Source organism: Acipenser ruthenus, chromosome 28 (genome assembly GCF_902713425.1).
Source record: "Acipenser ruthenus chromosome 28, fAciRut3.2 maternal haplotype, whole genome shotgun sequence".
NCBI classification, from domain to species: domain Eukaryota; kingdom Metazoa; phylum Chordata; class Actinopteri; order Acipenseriformes; family Acipenseridae; genus Acipenser; species Acipenser ruthenus.
The window spans coordinates 6480683-6495805 of NC_081216.1; the positions used below are offsets into that span (position 1 = coordinate 6480683).

Consider the following 15123-nt stretch of genomic DNA (forward strand, 5'->3'; position numbering starts at 1 on the left):
AAGGAAATGCATGCACATGGATTAGGGAGTGGTTAACATGTAGAAAACAGAAAGTACTGATTAGAGGAGAAACCTCAAAATGGAGCGAGGTAAGTACCACAGGGATCAGTATTAGGTCCTCTGCTATTCCTAATCTACATTAATGATTTAGATTCTGGTATAGTAAGCAAACTTGTTAAATTTGCAGACGACACAAAAATAGGAAGAGTGGCAAACACTGTTGCAGCAGCAAAGGTCATTCAAAATGATCTAGACAGCATTCAGAACTGGGCAGACACATGGCAAATGACATTTAATAGAGAAAAGTGTAAAGTATTGCATGCAGGCAATAAAAATGTGCATTATAAATATCATATGGGAGATAGTGAAATTGAAGAAGGGAACTATGAAAAAGACTTAGGAGTTTATGTTGACTCAGAAATGTCTTCATCTAGACAATGCGGGGAAGCTATAAAAAAGGCCAACAAGATGCTCGGATATATTGTGAGAAGTGTTGAATTTAAATCAAGGGAAGTAATGTTAAAACTCTACAATACATTAGTAAGACCTCACCTAGAATATTGTGTTCAGTTCTGGTCACCTCGTTACAAAAAGGATATTGCTGCTCTAGAAAGAGTGCAAAGAAGAGCAACCAGAATTCTCCCGGGTTTAAAAGGCATGTCGTATGCAGAAAGCCTAAAAGAATTGAATCTATTCAGTCTTGAACAAAGAAGACTACGCGGCGATCTGATTCAAACATTCAAAATCCTAAAAGGTATAGACAATGTCGACCCAGGGGACTTTTTTGACCTGAAAAAAGAAACAAGGACCAGGGGTCACAAATGGAGATTAGATAAAGGGGCATTCAGAACAGAAGATAGGAGGCATTTTTTTACACAGAGAATTGTGAGGGTCTGTAACCAACTCCCCAGTAATGTTGTTGAAGCTGTCACTCTGGGATCCTTCAAGAAGCTGCCTGATGAGATTCTGGGATCAATAAGCTACTAACAACCAAACCAACAAGATGGGCTGAATGGCCTCCTCTCGTTTGTAAACTTTCTTATGTTCTTTCTTATGTTCTTAGAAAAAGAAAATTCTACTCTGATCTTAAAGTCTTTGCAAACCAAGCCACTTTTGGTGCATGGTATTCCTGTGTTAAGTACATGTCCCTCAGCTTTCCTCTTACCGCGCTTCATGGACTTCACGACAAACTCGAGCTCTAGCAGGGTGTGGATGCTCACAAGGTCTGCCTCCATCTTGTGACAGGCTTGGCGGGCCTCCTGCCAGCTCATCTTCTCACTATTGCGAAGATAACAGCTGGACTGGAACTGCTCCCAAGCTCCATCGCATGCCATCCTCTGGTAAGTCTCTGCTGCGCCATGGCCACGTTTCAAAGGGAAATGTAAAGGAAACATTTTACAGTTAATAAAGTAATATCCTGTATTGTGTATCATTCTTATTTTTATTTTATTGTATATTTTTAATAAATTGAGTGTGCCCAATTATTTTGCCCCCTGCTTTCTCCCCAGTTTAGAATGTCCAATTATGTTCCTTCACTGTGGCAATTCCCCACACAGCTCAGGAGAACTGACAGTTCAGTGGACATCCTCTGATCCCACGACCAAGCCAATTTCCTCTTTTATACCCAGGAACTCGAAAGTGGATGTCAGCAAGCTACCACTCTGGAGGACCACTTGAGCTCACCAGGCCCCTAGAACAAATCAGCAGGAACAGTCCTCACTGGTTTTGCCTCCCTGACCCGCAGGAGTGCCAGAGCCAACATGGCGCTCCCTCCAGAATCCCCAGTAAACAGTGGCGACTTTGCACAGCCAGGATGAGAACCTGCACTCCACTGACTAAGGATTATCTTGCACACCACACAGCCATGACAAGAACCTGCACTCCACTGACTGGAACACTGCTTATGCTTTTATCAGATGAGCCACTTGGGAACCCCTCATGTATTGTTCTTAAAGCTAATTTTCTATTTGTGTGACCGTGCAGTGTGAAATGCATGTTTTTACAGCTGATTGCCCTTTTAAAAGTTTACCATAGTCATTTAGCTGTTTTCCCATGGTTATACTCTGCATTTACTATTTTGCCATGTTTTTTAAAATGCTTTGCCATACCTCTCTGGGCTTTCAATGCTTACCTATGCTTTACCATGCTTAATTATACTTTGCTCTTCCTTTCTAACTTTTATAATGGTGATTAATTTTTTTTTTTGATTTGAATATATCTATATACAGAAATCAAATTAATATATTACTTCTGTACACATATTGTTTAAAGATGTGTTTTAAAACGAACCAGAATGCACCTGTTTTAATTCCTGTGACTTACATTGCTGTAGGCGATTATGAGGACAGGTTTTGCAAAACTGTTTGTGTTTGTTGTGATAACTACTGTGAACTGAGGTCCACTAACTTCAAGCTCCAAGGTAATGGTACATGGTAACGATAGCTAACCTGTAGTAGTGTTTGGGGCCGTGTTGGGTTTCTTCTTACAAACGTAGGGCAACGCCATGTCACAGTTTTTGTTCTGCCAGCGACCAGAAGTCTCGGTCCGGATAACGCCACAGCTCTCCTCCTCAGAGTTATCCGGCTGGTCTGAAAGGGGGGGTGTGACACTTATAAGTGTTAAAGGTTTGGTACTGTACAGTACATACCAAAAAAAGGACACATTTTTAATAACACATCGAAATAATTCCAGTGTAGACTTGTGGTGTACAATTTACCAATTAACCCACATTTTCACATAATTTGGGACCTAATTCTCTGAAAGATCTGATGTTTCAATTATTCATTTTTCAGATATCAGCCATAGCTATCAAGACGTTTAACAGGGAATCGCCCAGTTGTTAACCACTGTAAATGTAAAACTGAAATAACTATCTGAGGCTGAAGAAGATTAGAATATCTAGGTCTCATAAAGCCGGCATGCATGCTATGGATGAGATGGCAATGGTGTTTTTTTTGTTTTTTTTCAAAGCTATTATTTGTTATACATATTTTAACGTCTGTGGACTTGGACTTCCAAAAAGCCTTTGACAAAGTGCCACTTGAAAGACTAATCCTCAAGCTGCAATCTGTGGGAATACACGGTAGTACATGCAAGCGACACAAAACTGGTTAAAACAAATCAGAGAATGTGTAAGAGGGGAAGGCTGTAACTTGGGCTGCAGGGCTCTGTCCTTCTTATCTACATCAATGACTTCAATCAGAGGGTAATTAGCAAACTTGTCAAATTTTCAAATGACACAAAGCCCCGCTTACAACCACCCAGAAAACTGAGAAGAAACGAGGCAAATTAAATTCAATGTCAACAAATGTAAAGTGTTACACGCTGGTCTCAAAAATGTACGATCCAAATACACAATCGGGGGGGTAGGGGAGGGGGGTGGGCAGAGCTAGAACAAAGGCCTTTGTGTGGTAATAGATTTATTGTTGTCAGCAACCACACAGTGTGGGGAAGCAATCAAAAAGGCAAAAAGGTTTGGGTATATAGCCAAAAGTGTAGAGTACAAATCCAAGGAGGTTATAGAAAGGTTGTATAATGCACTGCTGAAACCACAGCACCAAAGGGCCATTGTGGCCCTGGAGAGTCCAAGAAGAGCAACAAGACTAATCTCAAGGCTTAAAGGACTGAGCTACGAAGAAAGGCTGAATGAACTTAATCTATTTAGCCTGGAACAAATGAGAGCGAGGACAGGACTGAAGTCTTTAAAATCTACAAAGGAGTTGACATAGGTAACCCAAACCAATAGTTTAAGCACAGTACAGAAACCAGGACCACAGGACGCAGATGGAAATTAATTGGAATTAGGACAGAGGGAAGGAGTGTGGAGTAGTGGTTAGGGCTCTGGACTCTTGACCGGAAGATTGTGGGTTCAATCCCCAGTGGGGACACTGCTGCTGTACCCTTGAGCAAGGTACTTTACCTAGATTGCTCCAGTAAAAACCCAACTGTATAAATGGGTAATTGTATGTAAAAATAATGTGATATCTTGTAACAATTGTAAGTCGCCCTGGATAAGGGCGTCTGCTAAGAAATAAATAAATAATAATAAAAGGAGATACTTCTTCACACAGAGAGTGGAGAGGGTATGGAATGGGCTACCTAGTCATGCTGTTGAGGCAGAATCAGCTGAATCCTTTAAGACCCAACTTGACAAAGTTCTGACATCAATCAGCTACTAGGAACTGGATGAGCTTAGATGGGCTGAATGGCCTCCTCTCGTTCATAAAATCCCTTATGTTCTTACCATTGATGCATATATTCTAATTGCACTGCTGTGTTAGAACAAAGTAGAATTGGGAGGGGGACATGACTGAAGTCTTTTAAATCTTAAAAGTTGTTGGCATAGTTAACTCAAACCCTTACATTCTGCACAGGACAAAAAACAGGACCAGAGGACACTTGGATCCTTTAAGACCCAACTTGACAGTTTTGTGAACAGCTCCTAGGAGCCGGACGAGCTTGATGTGCAGATAGAATGGCCTCCTCTGCGCAATGATCAGAGAGCTACAGATCCAGGGCTTACCTGCCTCCCAGTTGAGATATTTAAGAGGAGAAGCGTCTGACCACTGCCAGCCACCGTTGATGTCTAGGTCATTGAGGCCAATCCACAAGGAGGAGCTGTACCCAGTCAGCAAACCTGAACAGATATACACACAACACACAGATACACAGACACACAACACAACACAGATACACAGACACATCACACAGACACACACACCACAGACAAACAGACACAGCACACACAACGCAGATACGCACACAACAGATACACACAGACACACAAAACACAGATACACACACAACACAGAAACACACAAACATACACACACAGCACAGACACACGGACAGACACACACACAACATAGACACAGACAACACAGACAAAGACAAAAGGGCAAACATGAGTCAGAATAAAGTGTTCCTCTTATAAAAGATCACAGAGGTAAATGTGCCAAGGGAATTTGAACAATTAAGGAAACTATGCTTTTACTACAATACATTTTCACAGCAATATTACAGTTTTCCAATGCTTTTCCCATGGTTATACAGTGCATTTACTGTAGTTTACAATGGTACCTTGTTTTCTTTTAATATGCTTTACCATACATCTCTCAGCTTTACAATGTTTACAGAAGCTTTCATTATGCTTTGTGGCACTTTGCTTTGATTTTACTATAGGAAACTTTTAGAATGGTCCGTGCTTTTAACATGCTTCCATAATTTTATTCCCCAAGCTTGACTTTGCTTTAAAGGCCGCTAAACGCAACAGTCTTGCCAATTATTATATAATTTCTTTCACTAGTAGATTATTAGTTATCTCTTAAACCCATAGATGATTCTTGCAGGAGTGGCCTTTCTTTCCTAGTAATTAGTCTGTTTTTGTTTATGGATACTTTTCCTCAATGAGTTTGCGTGTGTGGGGTAGACGCGGCTGGTGTTGTTGCTCACCGTTAATGTAGGTCTGCTCGTGGATCTCGTTAATGCTCAGCAGGTCTGCCCCCTGCTGTTGACAGCTGACCCTCGCCTCGGAAGTTGAACTGGTAGCAGCTGTTGGTCATCGGGTCCTTATCCCAGAATGTCTCACAGCCGGGGCCTGGCAACAAAGCACAGGGCACTAAGGACCAGCTCTCGAACACTCTGTAGCTGCTAATTTGTGTACAGACCGTAGCAAACTCTGACTGCTAGTTATACAGACCCCGATTACCACTCGTCTTCAACTACCTTACCTCAGGTACCAAGTCTGGTGTCAGCATTCGATAAGCTAAACTGATGCACGCATTACCCATTTAAAAATGTGATTGTCACCATCGAGCAGGGAAATAACGCTAGTCATATAACGTACACCTCTATGATCCTGCTTTAAAAATAAATCCTGTTCTGTAATACTGATGTTGCTTCTGAAAATGAATGTGGGTATTTGGTCCGTTGTTTATAACCCTAAAAGGAGTTGACAAAGTAAATCCTATGCACTAGGATTAATAACAGCACCGGTGAGAATTAGGGGCAGAGTTAGGACAGAGAGTAGGATACACTCTTTTACACAAGGTATGGTGAGTGTATGGATTGGGTAGCCAAGTAGCAGCTGCTGAGTCATTGGGATCCTTTAAAAGCTACAGAGACAAAGTTCTGACCAGGTGTGATGGACTGACCCATCTTTCAATAAATAGCAGGCACACCACCTTTTTACATTTACCTTTGTAATTTTGGATGTGTATTTATTTTTAATATGTATAATCAAATGGAATTAAGGGCTGAATTATAACACTAAAGGGTAAAAACATTTACTTGTATTAACATTCATCTACTAAGGGAGGTCGGAGATCAGAAGGGCGGTAAAGATGGCAGCTGCTATGCACAGAAGCAGTTGACCATGTGAAGAGGTCAAGGTTTTTCTTTGTTTTTAAGTATTCTAGCTACCTTGGGACTATTTTGTTGGAAAATAAAGTACTGCACTTTACTGACTGGATGTTCCGAAGGTGTGTGTATTCGCTGAATGACCTATCTAAAAACTGCCCTCACTTGTGTACTAGTTGGCATTTACGTATCTATTCTACTTGGATGAAAACTTTTCAGTAAAACTCATGAAACTGAGCATGGCTTGTGACTGAATCACTACAGCGCTGTACATAAAACTACCTCAGGAAGTAACTAACTCTGATTCTTCATAAATATGTGAAGTTGTGCGAGTGTCTGTGAGACATCGCCGCTTGGCTTTGTGCCACCAGGCCTGACCCTGCTCAGCTTCTGAGATATTACAATGAAGAATGCAAGATGGTAGGCTGAAGGCACCTCTTGCACTGTATAGAGTGTGATCCTTTAGGGCAGGACTAGTGAGGTTTTCGCACATGGTTCTAATCACATCCAGTGTTTTCTTTGCAGGTATTTCTAAAATAATCATCCCTGGGATTAAACATCAAAATTCCACATACAATTGTAGCTAACAAAATAATTTCATAAATCTTGCGAATTTTGCACTTCAGCAGCTACACAGATGTTAAATGTGCAGTTTTTAAAGAAATGTGTGCTATAGCAACATGTATTTTCATTTTGAAAGAGACACCTGGTACTACACATGCAAGTTTTCAATGTGTTTGCCTTGCCTTCTAGGAAGTCTGTTACTGCTTTACTTCCTTGGTCATTTGGTACTCTTGGTCAGAGTACATTTGAGACCTGCTGTATATAATAAATGCATGTGCATGGCAGAGAGCATGTACTGAACTGTTTTGTTAGCTACTTTTTTTGGAATTGGGACACTCAAGACTCTTGATTTGAATGAGTTGAGGAAGGCAGAATGCTCCCTGTATTAGAATTCGAGCAGACGGACAGGACTGGGTTAGACCGCTGGTACTTACTCTTGACTGGACAGAAGCCCCAGCGCTCATCCTTCCCATAGTCCGCAGTGGTAGCACACCAGAGATGGCCGTCCTCTCGGCCCGTGCTGGTGCACTCGTGGAACCACTGATTGTCATACTTGAAGGGGGTGGTGCATGGCTTGCCATAGGAGTTTCCTTGGATGGTGTAGATCTCTGTGGAGACAGAGAATGACTATTCATTTGATTGAGTCGAACTAAAGTAAAAATAGTTACATGTATTTGATAATGTGGTGCTCTATTTGGGAATATACTGCTTGGTAACACTATATTTTAAACAATTTCTTTAAAACTGTTTATTAATGTTCTAAAATGTCTTTTATAGTCTAATGGATCAGGCCTTCAGTGTTTATAACTGTTGACGCGAGAGAGTACCACAGGACAGTTTTGAAAAAATACAATATGATAAAAAATATGGAGGATATTTTATGCCAAAATAAATACATAAATGAATGAATAAATAAATGAACAAATAACTAAATATAGAAATAAATACAGAAATAAATTCATAAATAAACACAAGTCTAAATAAATCAATGTCTATATATGTATTTATTATTTTTTTGACATTTATTTATTTATTTATTCATTCATTCATTTATTTATTTATTTTGACTTTTCCCAATTGTTTTTTACATTTCATTTTGGCCATTTACATTTCCACCTCCCTTTTTCTTTTTCTGCTTTGCTTTTTTCCTTTCATTGCTGCGAAGACACCTGTGTCAATCAAAGCCAGTGGGCGGTATCATTTACACCATTGGCTGAACCTGAAAATTAATTACACCCCCTCCAGTCTAATCTAACTGATGGATGACACTTTCTTTGAGACCAAGACTTAACTAACATGTTAAACAAGGGTTTTCAACTGGGGGTACGTGGACCTCTGGGGGTACTTGTAAGGATCTTAGGGGGTACGCTGTTCATAAAAATGAAAGTAAAAGAAAATAATGACCTTGAATTTATTTTTTAAATGGTATTATCGCTAAATCAATGTGCATAAATATTTCATTTTTGTTTAACAGCTCAAAGGTTATTCTGTTTCAAAATTAACATCCACATGCGTGATTTCCATTGATATAGGGTGGGTGAAGATTGCTCGGTGCTGCTCATGAACTTTGTAGTTTTTAACTCATCACACAATCTTTCTGCATTTTTCAGATGTACAAATGCTCTGGTAAACCTCATTAATAATCACAATACTTTTAAGGAAGTTGTGTTATTTATTAGGCACAGCTGCATTTTAGTAACAGCATAGCAGCTTGTGGAATGTGTTTTCAGTGTTTGGTAGAGTATTGTACATCCATCATTCCTCAAGTCAAAAATGGATACAAAAGAAAAACGAAGGACGAAAACATAAGAAAGTCTACAGAAAGTGGAAAGCGACAAAGTTATACAGAGTCCCTTTGGATCATTTTTTATGTTGGGTTTAATACAAAGTTATTGTTGCTTTTTCTTTAGGTTAATGTTTTTGATGTTGTGAATATTTTAAATGGCACACATAATTATGCTGAGCTGGGAAGCTCTTCAGAAACAGAAACAGAGTTCTTCAGAAACAGAGTTTGACTCACTTTGGTTAACAAGTATCAAAAGGTTTAATAATACTGTGAAATTCAGCTATTCAATTAGTGTTACTATAATATACAGCAGTGGTTCCCAAACCGGTCCTGGGGACCCCCTGTGTCTCTGTGTCTGCTGGTTTTCATTCCAACTGAGCTCCCAAGTACTTAACTAGACCCTTCATTGAACTGATCATTTGCTTAACTAGACCTTTTTAATTGTTTTCAGCTCTGAAACAGTTGCCGATTTTAAGTTAGCCATAACACAGTAACTTGAACTCTGCAACTGTTTAAGAGCTGAAAACAATTAAAAAAGGTCTAATTAAGCAAATGATCAGTTAAATGAAGGGTCTAGTTAAGTAAGTTAAGAGCTCAGTTGGAATGAAAACCAACAGACACAGTGGGTCCCCAGGATCTATGTCAAAAAGTTAAAATCTATGTCAAAAAATGAAAATCAGACAGATTCACATATACAGTATATCAGTCATTTCCTACAAATTGTTACTAAAATGCAGCCCCGGTAATAAATAAAACAAAAACCATTGTTCCATGGATACAATCGACAGATGTCTGCTTCTCCTATATAAAAGAGTGGAAATCCACGCAATAGAAATCACGCATGTGTACAGGTGGAAAAAGTGGACGTGATAGATTCTGTGTGTTTTTTTTCCCGTCTGCAGTTCACTTTGAGCTTATAATAATTATACACAGTAGTTTAGAGAATATATAATACTGTTAAATCAATTATTTTTTACTTTCATTTTTATTTGTGTATTTCTGAGTCCTCCTGGCTACCCCTTATGACCCTTAGAAGTACCCACAATTCCAGTTGGACCAAGGGAGGTTGGCCTCATGCATCAATAGCTTATGTCAATTAATTGGATTTTGGTAAAACTAGCTTTAAAATTCCACTAGATATACAAGTCATTCTCAGAACAAAGAAAGTGGGGTCAAAATAGACATTTTTGCAACATGTGGTTGAGTTCCATAGCTCCTCTTCTCTGTATACACCTACCCTGGAACCCTACCTCCTCTACATGTGGTTCATGAGTTCCATAGCTCCTCTTCTCTGTATACACTTACCCTGGAACCCTACCTCCTCTACATGTGGTTTATGCATCAACCACAAATGGACAAGACACTTCACCAGAATCTGGTTCACCTACACACATAACCATCATGTAATATAAAGATTGGCACACAGAGGTTATCCCCAATTCTTGTTGGAGAGTTGCGTATATATCACTCCCTCTCCATCTTCTTCTGCTAAAAACCTAGGTGTTACACTCAACCCCTCCCCTTCTCTCAAAACATTTCTTCCCTGACACACACTTGCCGCTTCTTTCTTAGTAACATCTACCGAATCCGTCCTTTTCTCACTACTCCTGGTCCAAGCTCTTGTACAGAATGGACTAACTCTTTCCTTGCTGGTCTCCCCACCTCAGCTATCTGCCCTCTTCACCTCATTCAAAATTCTGCTTCTTGTCTGGTATTCTTCCAACCTCGCTACTTTAATGCTACCCCTCTGCTTCGCACCTTCCACCGGTTACCTAGCTCTGCTCTCATTCAGTTCAAGACCCTTGTTCTAAGACTGTCTCTCTTCACTACACTGCCTTCTCCAACCTCCAATCCCTCATGTCTCCCTACACCCCCTCTTATCCTCTCTGCTCCTCCTCTACTGGACGACTGGTCACGCCTTCTGTGGCAGGGCGAAGGTAAGGAGTTGGGCTAAAACATGGCCTCCTGACTGGTGTTGATGCTAGTGCAATTGACTTGTGGGTCCTCACCAAGACAGGACATACCTTAATTATAGAGTCGGCTTGTGGCGGCCATCTTGGGAAGGACAATCACACAGGTGTTTCAAGTTGCACATTCGGCAAAGCCAGTGTTTTTCCATGGAAAGCAACCAGCTAGCGATTGGTCATGGAGGATTGCCTGGGGTGTGGCTTGGAGCATAAATGGGGACTGTGTTGATCAGCGGGGAGATTTGTTCTCTGCCTGGAAGGACATGCTGTTCTGTTTGTTTACACCAGACTTGTTTTAACCCAAGGTTGCAGGGAGAAGGGGAGTGTGGACACTGGAAGTGGATCTCTGAGGATGCAGAGAACAGTGCCATGCCTGGAGTGAACATTGTTGTGTGTTGGGGTGAACGGGACTGTGGGGTAACTTGTGTTGTGTTATCACAGATACACAGTAAAACTTTGTTGCACCAAATACAGTGACTTTGTGTATTTGTATACACACCACACTCCACCCAGGGACACCTTCCCTCCACTCTCCATCCTCCCGTGCCTGCTCCTTCTCTTCCCTAGCCCCTCTGTGGTGGAACCAGCTACCGGAAAATTTTAGAACTGCTCTGCCTTGCACTGCCTTCCGTCACCTCCTTCCTATGCACTGTATTCGCCAGGCCTACGCACGTTACTGAATCTTCAGCTAATGTATTATTGCACTTCTTTGTCATTGTAGATATAATTTGTTGTAATCCTAACTTGTTGCATCCTATTTCATATTGTATTCTATTGGTATTATTGCACTTACTGTAAACTATACTGTATTTAAACATTAGTCTTGCATTGTAATCCTGTACTGACCTGTAACACCTGTAAGTCACCTTGGATAAAGTGGTCTACCAAATAAATAAATAATAATAATAATAATAATAATATAAATAAATAACAGAACAGTGAGTGTATCCTGTTGTATACTCATATTAGTAAATGATCGTACCATGATAAGGCTTGGAGCACAGGTCCTGGTTGGTTCCGTAAACCCTCCATTGGCTGTCGCGGGCCTGGTCTCCTCGGTCCGAGGGGCTGAGTGAGGTGTTTCCAGGGGAGATGTGCTGGCTTATCTTCTCACCCAGGGAGTTGCAGTTCCAGACCATGTTGTACTCACGGTCGCACTTGTACATGCCCAGCTCAAGGCTGCCGGTGTTGGTACCTGAGAGGCCCAGGCATTGTGTGGAGCCCAGGTTAAAGAGGCGTCTCCGCGACACCCAAATCCACTGCTGCGCCGGGTTCGACTCGTTACAGGAGCGCGAGAGACGCAGCGCTGTGTCCATCGTCTCCAGGCAGCCATGCAGCTCATCAATGTAGATCAGAAACACACCCGAGTCTGGGAATGAGAACACAATAGGTATCAGGCTTGGGGTCCCAATACAACAAGCATCTACGGAACTGTGTGTATCTATAATATAGCCTAGATTAAAGAAGGGTCTGTTTCAAATCTTTCAAATCTTAACAGGAGCTGACAAAGTTAATCCTAGCCAATACTTTAAGCACAGCACAGAAACCAGGACTATGAGACATAGTTGGAAACTGAGTGGAGACTGTTTTAGGACATGAGATAGGAGACATTTCTTCACACTGAAAGTGGTGAGGGTATGGAATGGGTTATGGCATGATGTTGTTACTGAATCTTGGGGACCCTTTAAGATGTGGCTTGACAAAGTTTTTAGATCAATCAGCTACAAGGAACCAGGCAAGCATTGATAGGCCATATTTTCTTATGTTCTACATCAGTTAAATGTTTGGTCAGCATTTGGGTTGTGTAATATCTTGTTTAAGTAATAATTATGACCATATAACATGGAAATGTGGTGGTTAAAGTTCTATTTCTAGTAGACAATTAGCAGAATTTTTTTCTCAACGAGACATGAAGACTGAACTACCCTCTCTCATCAGTTAAATGTTTTGTCAGCATTTGGTTTGTATAATATCTAGTTTAAGCACAATGTTAAGCCTCCAGCGAGGAACAATGTCTTTCATAGGCGGCCGAAGGTGCCAAGCTCCTTTAAAAAAAATGATGACATGGCCACCTGAAATAGCTACCAGATACACCTTTAATGTAGAGGGGGCTTTCCCCTTCGTCAAACAGGTCCTGCAAAAACTGCAGTATAACAGTGTGAACAGGCTTGGCTTGGTGGTGACTTCAGACCAGGGAGGAGACAGACAACAGACAGCACTGGGGTATGAATGAATGCGCTGGTGCTCAATAAAAAGATTTAAGCAGAAACAAAACACTTATCCCAAAACAAAACGGCAGTGGCCAAAATATACAGACAGATACAAAACAGACACAAAACAAAAACAAGTATCAATTGCTTTCAAATCAAATCAAAGTTTATTTATACAGCGCCCTTCATACAGGTGTATCTCAAAGCACTTTACAAAAATATTGTCAGATTTATCAAAACAAAACAAACATGTCAGATGAAAAACAAGTTTAAGAAATATATAATGTAAAACACCAGTAACTAAATTAAAAAATATATATAATGTATATATAATAAAACACAATACAGAATTATTACAATATTCAATATTATTACAGCTTCACATTCTCCAAGTATCAGCTTGCTCCCAGCACGTTTGTTCCCAGCAGGAAAGTCCTGATCAGGCTCTGCTCTCAATGGGTCTGTGTGACCCGGATGGCTTGTGGTGATGTCAGACCAGGAAGGATATGGACACAGAATGGCGAGTGAATGCGCTATTGCGCCGGTTTATTGCAAAATAAAAGGTTTAAACAGAAAACAAAACACTGAACAAACAAAACGGCACTTTGGCCAAAATAAATAGACAGACAAACAAACAGTGGACGAACCCAATCAAGTATTCCAAGAAGACTACGCGGCGATCTGATTCAAGCATTCAAAATTCTAAAAGGTATTGACAATGTCGACCCAGAGGACTTTTTCGACCTGAAAAAAGAAACAAGGACCAGGGGTCACAAATGGAGATTAGATAAAGGGGCATTTAGAACAGAAAATAGGAGGCACTTTTTTACACAGAGAATTGTGAGGGTCTGGAACCAACTCCCCAGTAATGTTGTTGAAGCTGACACCCTGGGATCCTTCAAGAAGCTGCGTGATGAGATTCTGGGATCAATAAGCTACTACCAAACAAGCAAGATGGGCCGAATGGCCTCCTCTCGTTTGTAAGCTTTAAAAGTAATTCAACCCCAAGCCGATGGGGTTGTATTTCGGCTTGGGATCCTAACATACACTGACCTGTTTGCACATACCATCTGGTTAAAGATTTTTTTAATTGTAAACTTTGTGAAATTTGCAATTAACAAGGTTCATATACAAGCGCACAACGGCTTTCGCTGTTGTAATAAAAATGTTACTGTGCAAATTCAAGATTATTGATTATTTTATTAACTTTAATTATACAGGATAATTTCATAGATTGCACAATATTGGTCGGAACTTCTGCTCACACACTGACAGGGCTCAAAGTTGGCCAAAATCCTTATGGGCATCTGGCTCCTAGTTTTTAAAATGAAAAAATATATATATATGGGCCAGGTGAAATACCATATAGTGACATCACTGTTTGACACCCCCCTTGGTAAATACGCGCGCCGTAATCCACTAAAGTTTAATGACAAGGTGTAAAAATAAAACGGATGGATGCTGACATTGAGCAACTTGATTTCAGTAGTTCATTATACAACAGCAGACTTTGAATAAACTTTATGAACACAATGAAAACTGAACAAACAGCACGATTAGCAACAACACTTTGGCTACCAGATGTCAAATTATATTACTTTCGCTAATACATTTAAAGACGTTGTACTAAATACAGTAAGTTAGGGTTTACTGAAATCTACACAACAAACACGCACTGAAATAATATGTATTAAAAAAAAACAAACAAAAAAAAAACGATAGTTTGATTTAACATGTAGGCTAGTTAAAAATAAACAGTTGACAAACCAGGAGCACTTTTAAGGTACATACACTGCGTGTAAATTATTATTAAGAACATTGTTTCTTACGTGCCGCAGGGATACTGAGGAATTCAGAGAAAACCGTGTGGAATAGTGAGGTAAACCTTTTGAAAAATAAAAAAATAATATAGGGGGGGACGAAAATCAGTGAAACTAATAATATAACTAACTTACTTTGTATCTGAACTGCCCACTCCCACAGTCGCCAATGGCGAATGCAAATTAATATTTGATCGCTGAGAGCAATTTTGCTCGCAAATTTGAGCCCAAATTGACATACAGATATGTTTTTCTAAATAGTTTTGGAACGAGACTCGAAATACCCGGTTCGGAATTGATTCCAGAAATCTCCTCAAATGCATATCACTAGATAACAAAGAATGAATTGTGAAATTCAGATGTGTAACGTAAAATGGCAATTGGCATAAATGGAACGGCTGCTTTGTTCTGATTGGACC

The 15123-nt window shown here is 40.2% G+C and overlaps 1 protein-coding gene across 1 annotated transcript in view; it reads right to left on the bottom strand.

Moving 5' to 3' along the window:
* Positions 1–15123, bottom strand: part of LOC117435168 (C-type mannose receptor 2-like) — an 87421-nt gene that overhangs the window by 61458 nt on the left and 10840 nt on the right. Inside the window, 7 exon segments of the mRNA XM_059003240.1 lie at positions 1166–1351; positions 2448–2588; positions 4523–4636; positions 5452–5531; positions 5533–5596; positions 7356–7529; positions 11657–12043. Of these exon segments, the coding sequence (XP_058859223.1) occupies positions 1166–1351; positions 2448–2588; positions 4523–4636; positions 5452–5531; positions 5533–5596; positions 7356–7529; positions 11657–12043 (1146 nt within the window).